Source organism: Zingiber officinale, chromosome 1B (assembly GCF_018446385.1).
Source record: "Zingiber officinale cultivar Zhangliang chromosome 1B, Zo_v1.1, whole genome shotgun sequence".
NCBI lineage: Eukaryota > Viridiplantae > Streptophyta > Magnoliopsida > Zingiberales > Zingiberaceae > Zingiber > Zingiber officinale.
In genome coordinates, this window is record NC_055986.1 from 75,035,171 (window position 1) to 75,052,319 (window position 17,149).

Below are 17,149 nucleotides of genomic sequence, written 5' to 3' on the forward strand. Positions count from 1 at the left end.
TCAAAATCATTATCATTTTGTCACAGTCCACTTACCCGATATTGGGCTCCCTCTGGGACCTTTTCCCATAAATGAGCTCCCTCTGGGGACTTTTCCCTCACGGTATTCTTATTAAATTTTTATCATTATCACTTTGTTATAGTCAAGTTACTCAATGTTAGGTTCCCTCTGGGGCCTTTTTTCGTAAACGGACTCCCTCTAGGGCCTTTTCCCTCACGGTATCCATATTAAATCTTTATCATTATTATAATTATCTTCATAGCATGTTTGATCCTAATGACCCACAAACTTAACATGTAATCTATAAATGTTATCATGATAAGATGTAGGAAGAAACATAAACATATACCTAAACCTAGAATTCCATAATTTACCTCTAACACCTTAAGGTATCATAATCAGGCATAAGTAGAACATGAATATAAACTTAAGAACAAGAGTACAAATTCATAGCATAAGCTTAAGCATAAGCTTATGCATCAACATAGCATGAGCATGCAGCAACTTAGACATGGTATAATCGTAAACCTAAACGTAAGCATGCAAATTCATATCATAAGCTTAAGCATATACTTGTATATCAACATAACATGAGCATGCATAGCAACTTAGACATGGCATAATCATAAAACTAAACGTAAGCATGCAAATTCATATCATACCTATAGCATACTAAATTATCATGATGTGAAGCAAGAGTAAGCACAAGCACACTAAGCAAATTCCGAAACTTACAAATTTATTGGAGCTAACATTTCTTACCTTCTTAAAAATAAAAGAGCATAAAGAGCTATTAAATCCGAAACCTACTAATTATACAACCCCCCTAGAGCATCAAGTGCCACTTCTAATAGAAAGCCAATATAAAGACCTAAACATGATTGTGAGGAAAGGACTTGATTAATAGCTTAACTTGTTGAATCCCAAGGATCCTAAACTTACATCCCATTAATGAGTTAATAAGGTTGCTGATTTCCTAACATTTATCATGATACAAACTGAAATTTAAGCTATAACATGTGATATTAAACAACTAGCATGTCAACAATATCATTCAATGGCCCTACTACATGGAATATGAAGATCCCCACATATTTTATAGTATTTAAGGGACCTTAAATTCTGATGAGATATCCTAAAATGTTCTCTATACAGTAACCATGAGTTCCATACTTTTAAGAGTCCTTGTATGCATCAATAAAATGAATAAACTACATAAAATGTTAAAGCTACAAACAAGGATCCGATTTAATGAAGCATGAAGAATCCTAACATTTTCACCAAGGATTAAATGACATTAATTCAGATTTAATTCACCTAAATATTTTCCACACAGTAACCATGAGTTCTCTAATTTTAACAGTCATTATATCACTACAAGAAAAACCCTCATAGACATCGGTGGAACAACAATGATTTTAAGCAAAAACCGATGTCTTTGAGTATTTTACACCGGTTTTTCCAAAAACCGGTGTCTATGAGCGCAGATTTTCACTCATAGACATCGGTTTTTTATCCGATGTCTATGAGCGCCTTTTTTTTGTTAATAGACACCAGTTTTAACAGCAGTTTTTAAAACCCGGTGTTAATGAACCAAAAAAAATAATTTAATTTTTCCACCAGCCAAAATTTACAGCACTTCACAAAGTTCCCTCCAAACCTAAACCAATATCGCGCCCTTCTCTCAGCCTAAACCTAAACCTAAACCTCCGACCATCTCTCTCAGCCTCATCTCCCTCTTCCCCTTCGATCGACACCCCTTCCTTCTTCCCCTTCGACCGACGCCCCTTCCTGGATCAACACCCCTTCCTCTCCCGAGCAAGATCAAAACCACCTGCTTCGGTCCTAAGCAAAATCGCAGCATAAATCGTTCCGTTCTGCCTCCTCGTCCGATCCTCTCTTCCTCCTCCTCCTTCCTCTCTTCGCTCTTCCCGGCTAAGGTAGGGGCCGACGAGATCCGAACAGCGAGAGGACGCCCACGACCACCATGGCACGGTTGGTCGGCAACGTGAGGGAATCCGAACGAAGAGAGAACAACACCAAGATCCAGGAGCTCGCTCGCTTTGCCATCGACGAGCACAACAAGAAACAGGTCTTGCTCTCCTCCTAATTACTATTTTTTTCTCTCCCAAAATTGGGGCTTTTTCTCCGGACCAATGTTTTTCGATCTGTCGATGTGCAGAATGCGCTTCTGGAGTTTGCGCATGTTGTGAAGGCGAGGGAGCAAGTTGTCGCTGGAACTCTACATCACTTGACGGTGGAGGCAGTTGAGGGAGGGGAGAAGAAGCTATACGAGCCCAAAGTGTGGGTGAAGACATGGCTTAATTTCAAACAGGTTGAAGAATTCAAGCATGTTGGCGAACAAGGTAAATCTGGCGTCAATTCTTAGCGATGGATTTGGGTTCAATTCCATCAATAAATAAAATGAAAAATAGTATTTTGAGTATCAAATTTCTATCCTCATCACTGTGCTCTATACAAAAAGATTAATATCATGTTTATGCTATACTGCACTGTAGAATAATCTAAACTAGGTTTTTTTGTTACATGTTTGTGCTGTGTATAGATCTTTACACATTTGTTGCACTTCATATCTTCTTGTGAATGTTTTTTAGTAAAATTATACAACCTGATTGTTTTTCTTATTTATTTGCTAGATCTCTGATGTTTTTAATTTTTTATTCATAAAATTGGGTCATCTAGTCAAAGAAATGCCTTAAGGTGTGGTCTATGGTGGGCAGAAATGCTCAAGGCCACGGGGCAGTTCAAGGTTGCCGCAAATATATTTTTTCACATTTCTAATGAAGTAATGCTAAGCGTGTAAATAAAATGACTAAACAGTGTAAACCTGAGTGTCTAAGAGTGCAGCTAATGTACATATTTCATCAGGAGCCTTCTCTGCATGCAGCTGTGATGCTTGAACAAGCATCCTACTGCTATTTGCTTTTCATCCCACCAATGTTACGCAAGTATGGTTTTCATCTTGTTTTGTCTGGAAACCATTACTACATTTCTGATCAGGTACTCGATTGCATGTCAAGTTCATCTTCATATTGAAACTTGTGTCTCAGATATTTAAAGCATGTTCAAAGTTTTATGTGCTAATTGTAAAACATTCATTCTGTAAAATGTAGAGACAACATGCGATTCGAGCTTACAGGAATGCACTCTTCATTTATAGAGAAAATTGTTGGAGTTATATATCTGATCATGTTCACTACAATGTTAGAAGGTTCTCTATGATTTGTTTGTATATTTGTGCATTTATCTTTGATGCTTTTGACCTTATCTCCATCCATTTACTTACGTGGTATTCTTTTATTGGAGTTCTTGATTTGGCTATCAAGCATATGCTGGAGGTTTTTGTTGGGTATTTCGGGCCGCGAAAACCGCTTTTCGCGTCGCGGAAACCTAGAAACTACCTAGCCAACGGATCCGTGCGAAGAGTATAGAACAAAAATTTTACATGTACGAGTTTCTTACCTAGATCTACTCTTAGATCTATATGTTTAGAAAATTACCCTTGATGCGTGCCCTTTTCGAATCTCGCTCGTCCAAGGAAGTGCCGGATCTCAAGATTGTCAACGTAGAGAATCCTCTAGAAGTATCCACACGAACAAGATGTGTTCTCTAATACACAAGGATGGAGAAGAGAACACCACAAGTGTGCTAGCACTTCTTGATGCTCTTGGATGGGATTGGAAGAAGAAGAAAGGAAAAGAAGAGAACACATTCCTCTAAAAAAATCTCTATGTGACTTTCACTAACCTTTCTTCTTGGATTAGACTCACTCTCCTTTCTTCTCCCTTGCTTGAAACCCACGACCAAGAGAAGAGATGGAGCAAAAAGAGAGCTTGAGGAAGAAGATGATGTGAATGTAAGTGAATGAAAAATTCATTCTCATTCAAAACCAAAAAGGTAACCCCTATTCTCATTAAATGTGGCCATTAAAGAGAAAAGATTTGTAACCCCCATGAGGTGGCACACTTTGATGATGTGGCACATCATCATTAGTCCTCCTAATGTCAAATCACTAATGATGTGTCAAATAGTCAAGTCAAACTTGACTCTTCCTCTTCCTCTCAAGTCAAGTCAAACTTGACTTAATCTCTCTCATGGTTGATCTAATCCAACCATTTAATTCAAGCCAATTTAATATAATGAATCTAATTCATTTAATTGAATTGATTCAATGAGTCATGATCTAAATTAGACTCATTGAACACATGAATCAACTTGAGTTCAACTCAATTAGCCCAATTAGGATTACTCTTAATCCAATTTGATTCATCACATGAATCTAATCCTCTTGGTTCATCATATGAACCTAATCTCCATCCACTTGCTCTTTGTGTGTGACCCAATAGGTTCTTGTAATGTTGGCAATGCCCCTAAATTCATTTAGAAGCATAAGTAATGAGCGGTATCTAGCAATACATCATTATTACCCAAGTTACAAGAATGTTGAGATCCAACATCACCTTGTGACTACTAATTGTGACTCCTCACAATATATGACAAGTGTCCTTCTATCCTAGACATCTAGATTGATCAATGTGAGGCATAGACCGTGTCATCCTCTAATCAATCTAAATCTTGAACTCCAAGTAGACTCACTAATCAAATGAGCTCAATATCTCATATTGACTCATTTAGGCATGGGCATGCACTTCGTGGTCTCACTCTATCAAGAATATCGTTGTCTCTCCCGTCATAAAGGAGGGATAGATCTCATCTACATCACTCACATCCCTCTGCATAATTTGTTACATACCCAGTAATCGCCTTTATAGTCCACCCAGTTACGGGTGACGTTTGACGAAACCAAAGTACATAACTCCTTATGTAGGGAATCATGGTGACTTCAAGTCTAAGGACTAATAGTCATACTAATAGCCCCATGAGAAAGTATATGACACTCATATAACGATCCATGATACTTTCTCATGGCGGGTCATTCAGTATACATTCTCCAATGCATACCCATGTGTCAACTTGATATCTCCATATCCATGACTTGTGAGATCAAGTCATCGAGTTGACCTACATGCTAGCCTTATTGTATTAACATTGTCCCTGAATGATAATACTAAACTAGGAATGATTAAGAGTAGTGTTCCCTATATCATCTCACTATCGATTCAACCAATCGATTGATATAGGTAAGAACCTTCTACTCAAGGACGCTATTATACTTAGTTTATTTGGCACCAATACAAGTAAGTATTATAACCAAAACAAATACCTTTATTTATATAGAATATCATACAACAAGTCCATAATACAATCATCAAATGATTGGCTCTAGGGCTCTAGCTAACAATCTCTCACTAGCACTAGTGCCAATCAGTGTAGGCTCTAAGCCCCAATGACCTAGTGTGACCATCATGCTTCCTCTGTGGCAAAGCCTTGGTCAAGGGATCTGCGATGTTAGCCTCTGTGGGTACTCTGCAAATCTTCACATCTCCTCTCTCGATAATCTCTCGAATGAGATGGAAGCGCCGTAGTATGTGTTTGGTCCGCTGGTGTGAGCGAGGTTCCTTCGCCTGTGCTATAGCTCCATTGTTGTCACAATAGAGCTCAATAGGGTCAACAATGCTAGGAACCACCCAAGTTCAGTGACGAACTTGCGAATTTAAACTGCCTCCTTTGCTGCCTCTGATGCTTCAATATACTCAGCCTCTGTCGTAGAATCAACTACTGTGTCCTGCTTCGAACTCTTTCAGCTCACAGCACCACCATTTATTCAAAACACGAACCCTGACTACGATCAATTATCATCCTGGTCGGTCTGGAAGCTAGCATCACTGTAACCCTTTACAGCTAGCTCATCATCGCCTCCATATATCAAGAAATATTCTTTAGTCCTTCTTAAGTACTTAAGAATATTCTTGACCGCTATCCAGTGACTTTCACCTAGATCTGACTGGTATCTGCTCGTCATGCTTAAAGCATATGAGACATCAGGTCGAGTACATAGCATGGTGTACATGATAGATCCTATGGCTGAAGCATAAGGGATCTGATCCATGCGGTCTCTCTCCTCTCTAGAAGAGGGATCTTGAGTCTTCGAAAGACTCACGCCATGTGACATCGGCAGAAACCCCTTCTTGGAGTTCTGCATGGCAAACCAAATGAGTACCTTATCAATATATGTACTCTAACTTAGGCCAAGCAATCTCTTAGATCTATCTCTATAGATCTGTATCCCTAGAATGCGGGATGCTTCACCTAAGTCCTTCATTGAGAAACATGTCCCTAGCCAAGTCTTGACAGACTGTAGCAAAGGGATGTCTTTCCCAATGAGTAGTATGTCATCCACATACAATATGAGGAAGACAACTATGTCCCCTACAACCTTCTTGTAGACACAATGTTCATCTTCGTTCTTGATGAAACCAAACTGTTTGATTGCATCATCGAATCGAAGATTCTAACTCCGAGAAGCTTGCTTTAGTCCATAAATGGACCTATGCAGCTTGCATACTCTGCTAGTATGCTTTAGATCTACAAAACCCTCAGGCTGTGTCATGTACACATCCTCGAGTAGGTTTCCATTCAGAAACGTGGTTTTGACATCCATCTGCCAGATCTCGTAATCGTGGTAAGCTGCAATAGCAAGCATGATCCGAATGGACTTAAACATCGCTACTGGTGAAAAGGTTTCATCATAGTCAATACCATGAATCTTCTTGAAACCTTTAGCTACCAAGCGACCCTTATAGATAAGTCCATCCATGTCAGTCTTTCTCTTAAAGACCCACTTACACCCTATGGGTTTTACCCCTTCAGGTGGATCAACCAAAGTCCATACTTGGTTGGTGTACATGGATTCCATTTCGGATCTCATGGCTTCTAGCCATTTCTCAGAATCTGGTCTCATCACAGCTTCCTGATAGGTGGTAGGCTCATCCTCTATGAGCACAACGTCATCATGGTCAGACAAGAGAAATGATTATCTCTCAGGCTGACGACGTACCCTATCAGACCTGCGAAGAGGTATGTCTACTTGAACTGGTTGTTGTTCCTCAACTCTTTGTGGAACAACATCATCCACAACACTTTGTGGTTCCAGTTCAACTTCCATCGAGGCTTCAGTGCTAGGATCCGCATCTTGAACTTCTTCAAGATCGAATGTACTCCCACTAGTCTTTATAGAAATAAAGTCCCTTTCTAAAAAGACTCCAGTCTTTGCCACAACTATCTTGTGATGACTGAGAATGTAGAAGTAATATACCTTAGTTTCCTTAGGATATCCTATAAAGTAGCACTTGTCGGGTTTGGGTCCTAATTTATCTGAGACTTGATGTCTAACGTAAGCCTCACAACCCCAAATCCTCATGAAAGACACCTGGGCATCTCTCCCAGTCCATATCCTATATGGTGTCTTTATCACGGCCTTAGATGGAACTCGGTTGAGTATAAAAGCTGTCGTGTCTAGAGCATAGCCACAAAGGAATGTCGGAAGATCTGTGTGACTCATCATAGACCGTACCATATCTAATTGGGTACGATTCCTCCTTTCGGATACACCATTCCACTGTGGTGTTCCAGGAGGAGTGAGTTGGGATAGGATCCCACACTCAGCTAGATAGTCACGAAACTCATGGCTAAGGTATTCTCCACCTCGATATGATCGAAGTATCTTAATACTCTTGCCAAGCTGGTTCTGTACTTCATTCTTGAATTCCTTGAACTTTTCAAAGGATTCAGACTTATGTGTCATCAAGTACACATAACCATATCTACTGAAGTCACCAGTAAATGTGATGAAATACCTATAACCGCCTCTAGCAGCAACATTGAAAGGGCCACATACATCACTATGTATAAGTCCTAACAAATCAGTCGCTCTTTCGCTGTGCCCACTAAAGGGAGTCTTGATCATCTTGCCTCGTAGGCATGACTCGCATATCTTATATGATTCAAAATCAAATGAGTCCAGCAAACCATCCTTATGGAGCTGGGATAAGCGCTTGTCATTTATATGACCTAAGCGACAGTGCCAGAGGTAGGTTTGGTTCATGTCATTTGACTTGAACCTCTTGGTATTTATGTTATAGATAGGGCTTTCAAGGTCTAGAATATAGAGTCCGTTCATCAGAGGTGCACTACAATAGAACATATTATTTAAATAGACGAAACAACATTTGTTCTTTATTGTAAACGAAAATCCTTTCTTGTCCAAACAAGAAACTGAAATTATGTTCTTATTCAAGGCATGCACATAACAACAATCATCTAAATCTAGTACAAGCCCAGAGGGTAGAGATAGATAGTAAGTTCCTACAGCAATAGCAGTAACCCGGGCTCCATTGCCTACTCGTAGGTCTACCTCACCCTTCGTCAATGCCCTGCTATTTCTCAGCGCTTGTACATTAGTACAAATGTGTGAAGCACATCCGGTATCTAATACCCACGATGAAGAAATAGAGAGGTTGACTTCTATAACATGTATACCTGAAGTAGAAATCTTATTTCTCTTCTTCTTAAGATCTTCTAGGTATTCTTTGGAGTTCCTCTTCCAGTGCCTTGCTTGTCCTTGATATAGGTGACAAAGATGTTCAACCATATCGTAAGCGCCCATCAACTCATGTTGCTTCTGAAGCTCAGAGTTCATGGTCGCGAGCATAAGACATGACACATCTAATGCGTCATCTTGATGCTTCTTGTAAGCATCTCGGTCTGCTCGCGTGGCAGTGGAAGGAGGAGCCTCCGGAATGGGTTGCTCCAGAACGTACAGTTTACGTTCTTGGGTGAGAACTATTCTCAGGTTCCTGTACCAGTCCAGGAAATTTGCTCCGTTGAGCTTGTCCTTCTTAAGGATAGAACGCAGAGAGAAGTTGTTCGTGTTTAATGTCATGGAAATTCTACAACAAAAATAAATGCAGAAATAAATATCATATTTTTTTAAATCATTTAATTAGGCCTTCAACTAAATGATGCTCCCATTGAATTCTATAATTCATGTGGGACAAGATCCACATCATACTAACCCTTGAGTTAGCTTTGGCTAATACGCCCAAGATTTAGTATGATCGGTAGGTAACGATTACCTATTACATCTCTATGCAACTCTTGTTTATAGGATCATTATCCGCAGTTATATTAAAACTTGAGTTAGCTTTGGCTAATACGCCCAAGAATTAATATAAATGTGATTTATGTCCTAACTTTCCAACCGTTGGAAGAATGCCTATAGTTGTACTCGATCCAACCGAGTAAACTAGGAATACTCAATCTAATTGAGTTTGTACTCGCCCATGCGTTGATAGGCGGGACCAAGATTGTCCCTCCGTACCCTACCAAGATAATATGTGTTGCTCTGCTTTGGCAGATTCAACAACACATGTGATCGAGGTAGTGATAGGTATCACGGCACGGTAGGCATTAGATTTGACGTGATTTAGATCTAATCTAAACGTCGATGTTGTATCATATACTCGATATAGATATAATCTAATCGTTTAGGCACTAATTAATTACTTAATTAAACATGCATCACATACACAAGTAATTAACTAAATTTTGTGATTATGTCATGGCCCTACTACGATCTTCTAAAGCCAATGAGAAGATCGGATGGTCAACCTAAGGTCAACAGCTTCTCAAGCTCCTTCCTTTGACCACCTCGTGTTGCTCGCGCCCTCCTCGTAACTCCGTCTCGAGTGGACCTTCCACCGCTTCAAAATTTACATTACAATTTTGAAACTCGAGTCACATTCGAGTCTAAATCTAATTTACAACCAGAATATAAATAGGGAGACACGACGCGCAGGTCGCGTATCAAATACAGCACACACAAACACATGACGGTACGCAGGCCGTATTATAAATTACAACACAAATCCAATCATATTGGGTCTTTTTGGGCGATGACTATCACAAAAATAATATATAATTCTAAATTATATATTTTTGATAATTTTCTGTAATTTTTCATAATTTTTACAATTTTATGAGTAAATTTTTCCCCGCGGTCCCGATTAGCGATTTCGGGCGCAATCGCGGAGCAAATCCCCTTGCGGGGTTAGGGACAGTACCTGATGTGCGTAGATTATATACTCTTTTATGCATGTTTTTACGCACATTTACATACTTTGAGCATGCTTGATCTATGCATTTTTATACTTCCAGCTTTCCTTTTAGCATATTTATTCTTTTGGTTCGGAGATCTGTTTTTTGTGCATTTTCTGTACACAGGAGTCAAAATTGGTGAAGATTATGCGTCCTCGGACAAGCTTGGAAGGAATTGAAGGGAGAGAGCATTAGGCCGTGTACCACACACGGCCGTGTAGTTTTAACAGGAAGGGAAGAGGACATGGCCGTGTGAATCTCACACGGCCGTGTCTTGATTTGAAGAAATTAGAGCAGATGCCTTACATGACCGTGTAGATCTACACGGCCGTGTGAGGTTTCCAGAGGCCAAGCAGGTGGTGGCCGTGTGCACCACACGGCCGTGTAGCATTTCCAGAGAACAGAAGGGTCCTGGCCGTGTGAGTCACACGGCCGTGCAGCTTTGGCAGAGAAGGAACTGGACATGGCCGTGTGAATCTCACACGGCCGTGTCATGGGGCCGTGTGGCGCCCGATTTCCTCCTCTATTTAAACCCTCCTTCATGAATTGAAAGGGGATCTCTTCCCCTTTGGGAGAAGGCAAGATTTGGTGGTATCCTCCCATTCTTGGGAGGATTTCTGGGCGATTCGAGGGGAGCTCTTGACGATTTCTACTCCGGAGCGAGGATTGGATCCGAAGACGAGGCTTCTTCGTAGATAAGTTTTCTCTTTCCCCCTTTTCTTGGTTTCTTGGATTGGGGATTTAAGAAATGCTTGTAATCTTTATTTCTTCGGGTATTCTTCCTCGATTCATGGAGTAGATCTTGTATTCTAGGATTAAGGGAGTATTTGTATGATGGATTGATGTAATCTCTTATGGATTTGCCAATTTCTTGTTTCAATGACATTGTCTTGCTTGTATCAATTAGATCTTGAATGATTAATGGTGATTTGTGCTTAATTCTCATTCTTGATTGATTGTTTGGATTTCTTGTGAACTTAGTAAAGATAAACTCTCACTCGATCATCCGAGGGATCCACGTGACAGGTGCAAGCCCGTGTAAGGACGCTTGAGAGATAATCTTGAAGAGGAAATAGGAATATTCAAGAGAGTAGGATGGATCTTGTGATTAGTTTCTTATATCTTGATAGATTAATAAGTTGTGGGCTTCTATGTTGATATCCGAGGAAGGCATAGTAATAGGTGCGCTTCTGTGTAAGGACAACGTAGGTTCACGTCTAATTGATCATATTTAGATACATTTCTCAGTCCTTAGCCGGTTATCTATTGCAAGAGAGAACCGGCAACTTTCTACAAGTGTTTGGCAATTGAGGGATAAGAATTGGTGAACCATTTACATTCAAGAAATCTTACAAAGAAACCGAAACTCCTAGAATCTCCCCTTATCATAACCCAAAACACTAAACTCTTGTTTGTTGATCTTTAATATTAGATTTGTTTACCTTCACTTTGCATTTGAAACAATTGGATAGTTGTTTAGCTAATTCGCATTGAGGCATTCCTAGTGCTTATTCCAGTCCCTGTGGATACGATAATCTTTTATATTACTTGCGATATTTCCGTACACTTGCGGAGCGTAATAGTACCCCTACCCGCGATCTAACCATCGCGAGTTGCTCCTAAGCGATCCTACAGCGCCTTAGCCCGCTGTCCCAAAAGGTTTTGGGTCGAAACATTGCCGTTACGGAAAAATCTTCTCGGTAGTCGAAGCCTACAAGTGTCTAAACACTTGTGCTCCGCTTCTACGAGAAAAATACCCTTTAAAACTATAAAAATCATGAAATTACAGAAATTCACAGAAACTATATTTTTCATAAAAATACAAAATAAATTCATACATGTCTTCGCACGTGGCTCTGATACCATAGTTGGGTTTTTCGGGCTGCGAAAACCGCTTTTCGCGTCGCGGAAACCCCGAAACTCCCTAGCCAACGGATCCGTGCGAAGAGTATAGAACAAAAATTTTACATGTACGAGTTTCTTACCTAGATCTACTCTTAGATCTATATGTTTAAAAAATTACCCTTGATGCGTGCCTTTTTCGAATCCCGCTCGTCCAAGGAAGTGCCGGATCTCAAGATTGTCAACGTAGAGAATCCTCTAGAAGTATCCACACGAATAAGATGTGTTCTCTAATACACAAGGATGGAGAAGAGAACACCACAAGTGTGCTAGCACTTCTTGATGCTCTCGGATGGGATTGGAAGAAGAAGAAAAGAAAAGAAGAGAACACACTCCTCTAAAAAAATCTCTATGTGACTTTCACTAACCTTTCTTCTTGGATTAGACTCACTCTCCTTTCTTCTCCCTTACTTGAAACCCATGACCAAGAGAAGAGAAGGAGCAAAACGAGAGCTTGAGGAAGAAGATGATGTGAATGTAAGTGAATGAAAAATTAATTCTCATTCAAAACCAAAAAGGTAACCCCCATTCTCATTAAATGTGGCCATTAAAGAGAATAGATTTGTAACCCTCATGAGGTGACACACTTTGATGATGTGGCACATCATCATTAGTCCTCCTAATGCCAAATCACTAATGATGTGGCAAATAGTCAAGTCAAACTTGACTCTTCCTCTTCCTCTCAAGTCAAGTCAAACTTGACTTAATCTCTCTCATGGTTGATCTAATCCAACCATTTAATTCAAGCCAATTTAATATAATGAATCTAATTCATTTAATTAAATTGATTCAATGAGTCATAATCTAAATTAGACTCATTGAACACATGAATCAACTTGAGTCGAACTCAATTAGCCCAATTAGGATTACTCTTAATCCAATTTGATTCATCACATGAATCTAATCCTCTTGGTTCATCATATGAACCTAATCTCCATCCACTTGTTCTTTGTGTGTGACCCAATAGGTTCTTGTAACGTTGGCAATGCCCCTAAACTCATTTAGAAGCATAAGTAATGAGCGGTATCTAGAAATACATCATTATTACCCAAGTTACAAGAATGTTGAGATCCAACATCACCTTGTGACTACTAATTGTGACTCCTCACAATATATGACAAGTGTCCTTCTATCCTAGACATCTAGATTGATCAATGTGAGGCATAGACCGTGTCATCCTCTAATCAATCTAAATCTTGAACTCCAAGTAGAGTCACTAATCAAATGAGCTCAATATCTCATATTGACTCATTTGGGCATGGCCATGCACTTCGTGGTCTCACTCTATCAAGAATATCTATGTCTCTCCCGTCATATAGGAGGGATAGATCCCATCTACATCACTCACATCCCTCTGCATAATTTGTTACATACCCAGTAATCGCCTTTATAGTCCACCCAGTTACGGGTGACGTTTGACGAAACCAAAGTACATAACTCCTTATGTAGGGAACCATGGTGACTTCAAGTCTAAGGACTAATAGTCATACTAATAGCCACATGAGAAAGTATATGACACTCATATAACGATCCATGATACTTTCTCATGGCGGGTCATTCAGTATACATTCTCCAATGCATACCCATGTGTCAACTTGATATCTCCATATCCATGACTTGTGAGATCAAGTCATCGAGTTGACCTACATGCTAGCCTTATTGTATTAACATTGTCCCTGAATGATAATACTCAACTAGGAATGATTAAGAGTAGTGTTCCTTATATCATCTCACTATCGATTCAACCAATCGATTGATATAGGTAAGAACCTTCTACTCAAGGACGCTATTATACTTAGTTTATTTGGCACCAATACAAATAAGTATAATAACCAAAACAAATGTCTTTATTTATATAGAATATGATACAACAAGTCCATAATACAATCATCAAATGATTGACTCTAGGGCTCTAGCTAACAGTTTTGGCTTGCAGTCATTTGTCCCTAGCCACACAAAATGTATTCCTTAATGAATTTTCCCATGTTGTCCAGGTACTTCTATAGATTCTTCCTCATGATATTTTTGTTTAGTAGTTCATAAATCTTAAAATCTTGCTATACCTTGATTCATCAGAGCATGGGAATGAAATTTGAGGTTTACAATCTTCGACTACCTGTTACCAATATGGCCTCACTAAAAGTATTTTATTAAGATTTTCAAACTTACGTATCACCTTCAGATTTAAGTTAGTTACTTGATTTTCATTGTCTTTGAAGGACTACTGTTATTTTATATTTTCCTTGTTTCTTGTCATGGTTATTCCTTATCCTCTATCCTTTATGTACTTTCTTTTGCTTTAGATGCTAGAACAAAAAACAAACTAATGCTTTGATTGAGGTTATGAAAATTCATAATTTTTTGTGCTCCAGAGACAAATTAATTCTTAGCGATGGATTTGGGTTCAATTCCATCAATAAGAAAAATGAAAAACAGTACTAAACATGGTTTTTGTTTAAAAATTCATGCGGGCTATGAAGAATGCTCCTAAACAAGGAGACAACAACGTTAAACAAACATGTTAACAACATTTAACATCAAAATAATGTTGTAAATACAGAAATTGATTTTCCTCATTATTATTCTTCTTCTATGAACTTGGGATAAAAGCTACTGAGGTTCCTACACAATTGGGAGACTTTGCAAAACCAAAGTAGCTAATTTATTAGGTTGAAATGATAGATAGATGAGTGATCTCAGTCTTGGCATGGCTAACATTTTTTTTTAAATTTTTTTATGTTCGAAACCTTTCATTTTGTTTTGTATGGTTCTCTCTAAGAGCATGGACCTAGTTATCTTTTGACAGCTGAATATGATTCTTTTACTTCATTTGTAACCGCAAATTCAACTTTCTGATACCTTGTGAACCACTGAAGATCCTTATTGCAAGCATTGAAGTAAGCATGCCTTGTTTACTTGTGCTACTTGAAAAACTATCAACATGATCACTAACCGAAGGTAACAAATTGTTTGATTCTTTTCAATTATCAGGTGATTGAAGAGTTTGCTAAGAGTCCATGTTTGGAGCACTACAAGAACCTTGGAGCAACTTAACATTTCGAATAAGATGTAGTAGGAGCATATAGAGCTTGGGTTGTGTTCTCTCTATAGAAAAACGTTCTACTCTTAATTTCCCTTAATACTGGATATATGATGTAGTAAACTAAATTCTTGAGTAAATAAAAAAATATTTAAGTACTAATGAAGTGCAGCTGGTTTGATATATTCCGAAGAAGACATTTGCACGAATGTTCCTATGATATAACATGGGAAAATACGACTGCGATATTGGAATTAACATGATATGGGAATCCATCAATGTAAGTAACATGATACTTTCTTATGTGATGCATTTTTTTTCTTTTCTTTTATTTATTTACTTATATATATGGTTGCATCTATATATGGTTGAAATTCATGTTGACTAGTTAGCATTTTAGCTATTTTCCCCTTGAAATAAAAACTTGTTTTGATGTTATTGTATCATTGGAAATCATATAAATGAATTGATGTTACTCATCTTTATTGCTGCTGAGGAATTTATTTACTTTTCATGTACTCTTAGTGATAAACAGTTATGTCATTTGGGTCGACTACTAATGAATTTAATTTCCATGTACTCTTAGTGATAAACAGTTCCCAGGAATGATAGATATATCACTATATGATGTGGTTGAGATAAATGATGAATGTGTCTCTTTTTAAGCATTCAAATTAGTCATCTTGTTACCTGGTGCTCTTACTACTTTTTCAGCTATGATTTTTTTTCTTGGTTTACTAATATATTATTTATGTGTTTTTACAGTTTACAAATCTCAAGTACTCCAGAGTTGAAATTGATGAAGTGTGGTTCGAGTGAGTTGAATGCATGCTAGATTACATTTGAGTAGGAAAGGTATTTGATTTTTGAAAACTTTGGATGATGCATGCATTTGCATGGAATATAAATTGCGTATATTGTCCCATGTCAATTTCTTTCTGATGGTGATATTCTAGGACTTCTGCAGCATGTATAATTCTTTTGTTTTTGTTCTTTGCTGTAGTTAAGTAGACCAAATGATACTTTTGTTTGACAGATTAGAACAGTGGATGTTTTAACTCAGAAAACTATGCATTTGAAGGTGAAAAGCGGTGAGATTAGGGAAATGAAAGACGCAAGAAGAATGGAGCAGTATACCAAGTTGAACAGATTCTGATTCTCATAATTTAATGTATCCTTAGCTTGATTTTTGACTCACGATGTTCTACCTTGATGTGTTGTTAAAATAATGTTCTACCTTGATTCTGATATCTATTAGCTTTTGATGTAAAAAGAATGTTTGTGTATTTTATGGATACTGTAGTAAGAAGAATATTTATGTAATTTGTGAATATTTGTGTATTTTATGGATACTGTTGAATGAAGAATATTTGTGTAATTTGTGAATATTTGTGTATTTGTTTTTGTTACTGTCAGTTTTTCACTGTTTCGGAAATCAAATTTGTGTTGTTAAAAAATACTGATATTACATCGGTTTTCCACCGCTGCAAAATTGGTGTCATTAACTAATATTACATCGGTCGTATACCGCTGCCAAAACTGGTGTTATTAACATATAATATTAAATCGGTTTTACACCGTTGATGAAACAGTGTCGTTAAGTGATACTACACCGGTTTTAACCCGATGTCTAAAATGAAAGACCTTTTACATCGCCTTCATAGACATCGATCGAAAATGTAATAGACACCGGTGGAAAACTGATGTCTATGAGGGTTTTTATTGTAGTGTATGCATCAAAAGAATGAAGAGACTACATGAAATGTTAAATCAACAAACAATGTTCCAATTTCGTGAAGTATGAAGGAACCTAACATTTTCACTTGCAATTAAATGATATTAAATTAAGATTTAATTCACCTAAATGTTCTCCAAACAGTAACCATGAGTTCTATAATTTTAAGGGTCATTATATGCATCAAAATAATAAAGAAACTACATGAAATAATGTTAAAACAACAAACAATGTTCCGATTTCATGAAGTATGAAAGAACCTAACATTTTCACCAACAATTAAATGACATTAAATTCTTATTTAATTCGTCTAAATGTTCTCCATACAATAACCATAAGTTCTCTAATTTTAATGGTCATTTTATGCATCAAAAGAATAAAGAAACTACATGAAA

General features: G+C 38.0%; 1 protein-coding gene and 1 long non-coding RNA gene across 2 annotated transcripts; both read left to right on the top strand.

The window, feature by feature from the left end:
- The first annotated feature begins 1,910 nt into the window (after positions 1-1,910).
- Positions 1,911-2,478, top strand: LOC121971604 (cysteine proteinase inhibitor A-like). The gene is made up of 2 exons (XM_042522978.1): positions 1,911-2,092; positions 2,183-2,478. The coding sequence occupies exons 1-2, from the start codon at positions 1,988-1,990 to the stop codon at positions 2,387-2,389; spliced, it is 312 nt and encodes a 103-aa protein (XP_042378912.1). The 5' UTR covers positions 1,911-1,987; the 3' UTR covers positions 2,390-2,478.
- Positions 2,479-14,783: 12,305 nt separating this feature from the next.
- LOC121971679 lies at positions 14,784-15,181 on the top strand. Its single transcript, XR_006109198.1, has 2 exons — positions 14,784-14,876; positions 14,971-15,181. It is a non-coding gene; the product is annotated as an uncharacterized LOC121971679 (long non-coding RNA).
- The last annotated feature ends 1,968 nt before the right edge of the window (positions 15,182-17,149 follow it).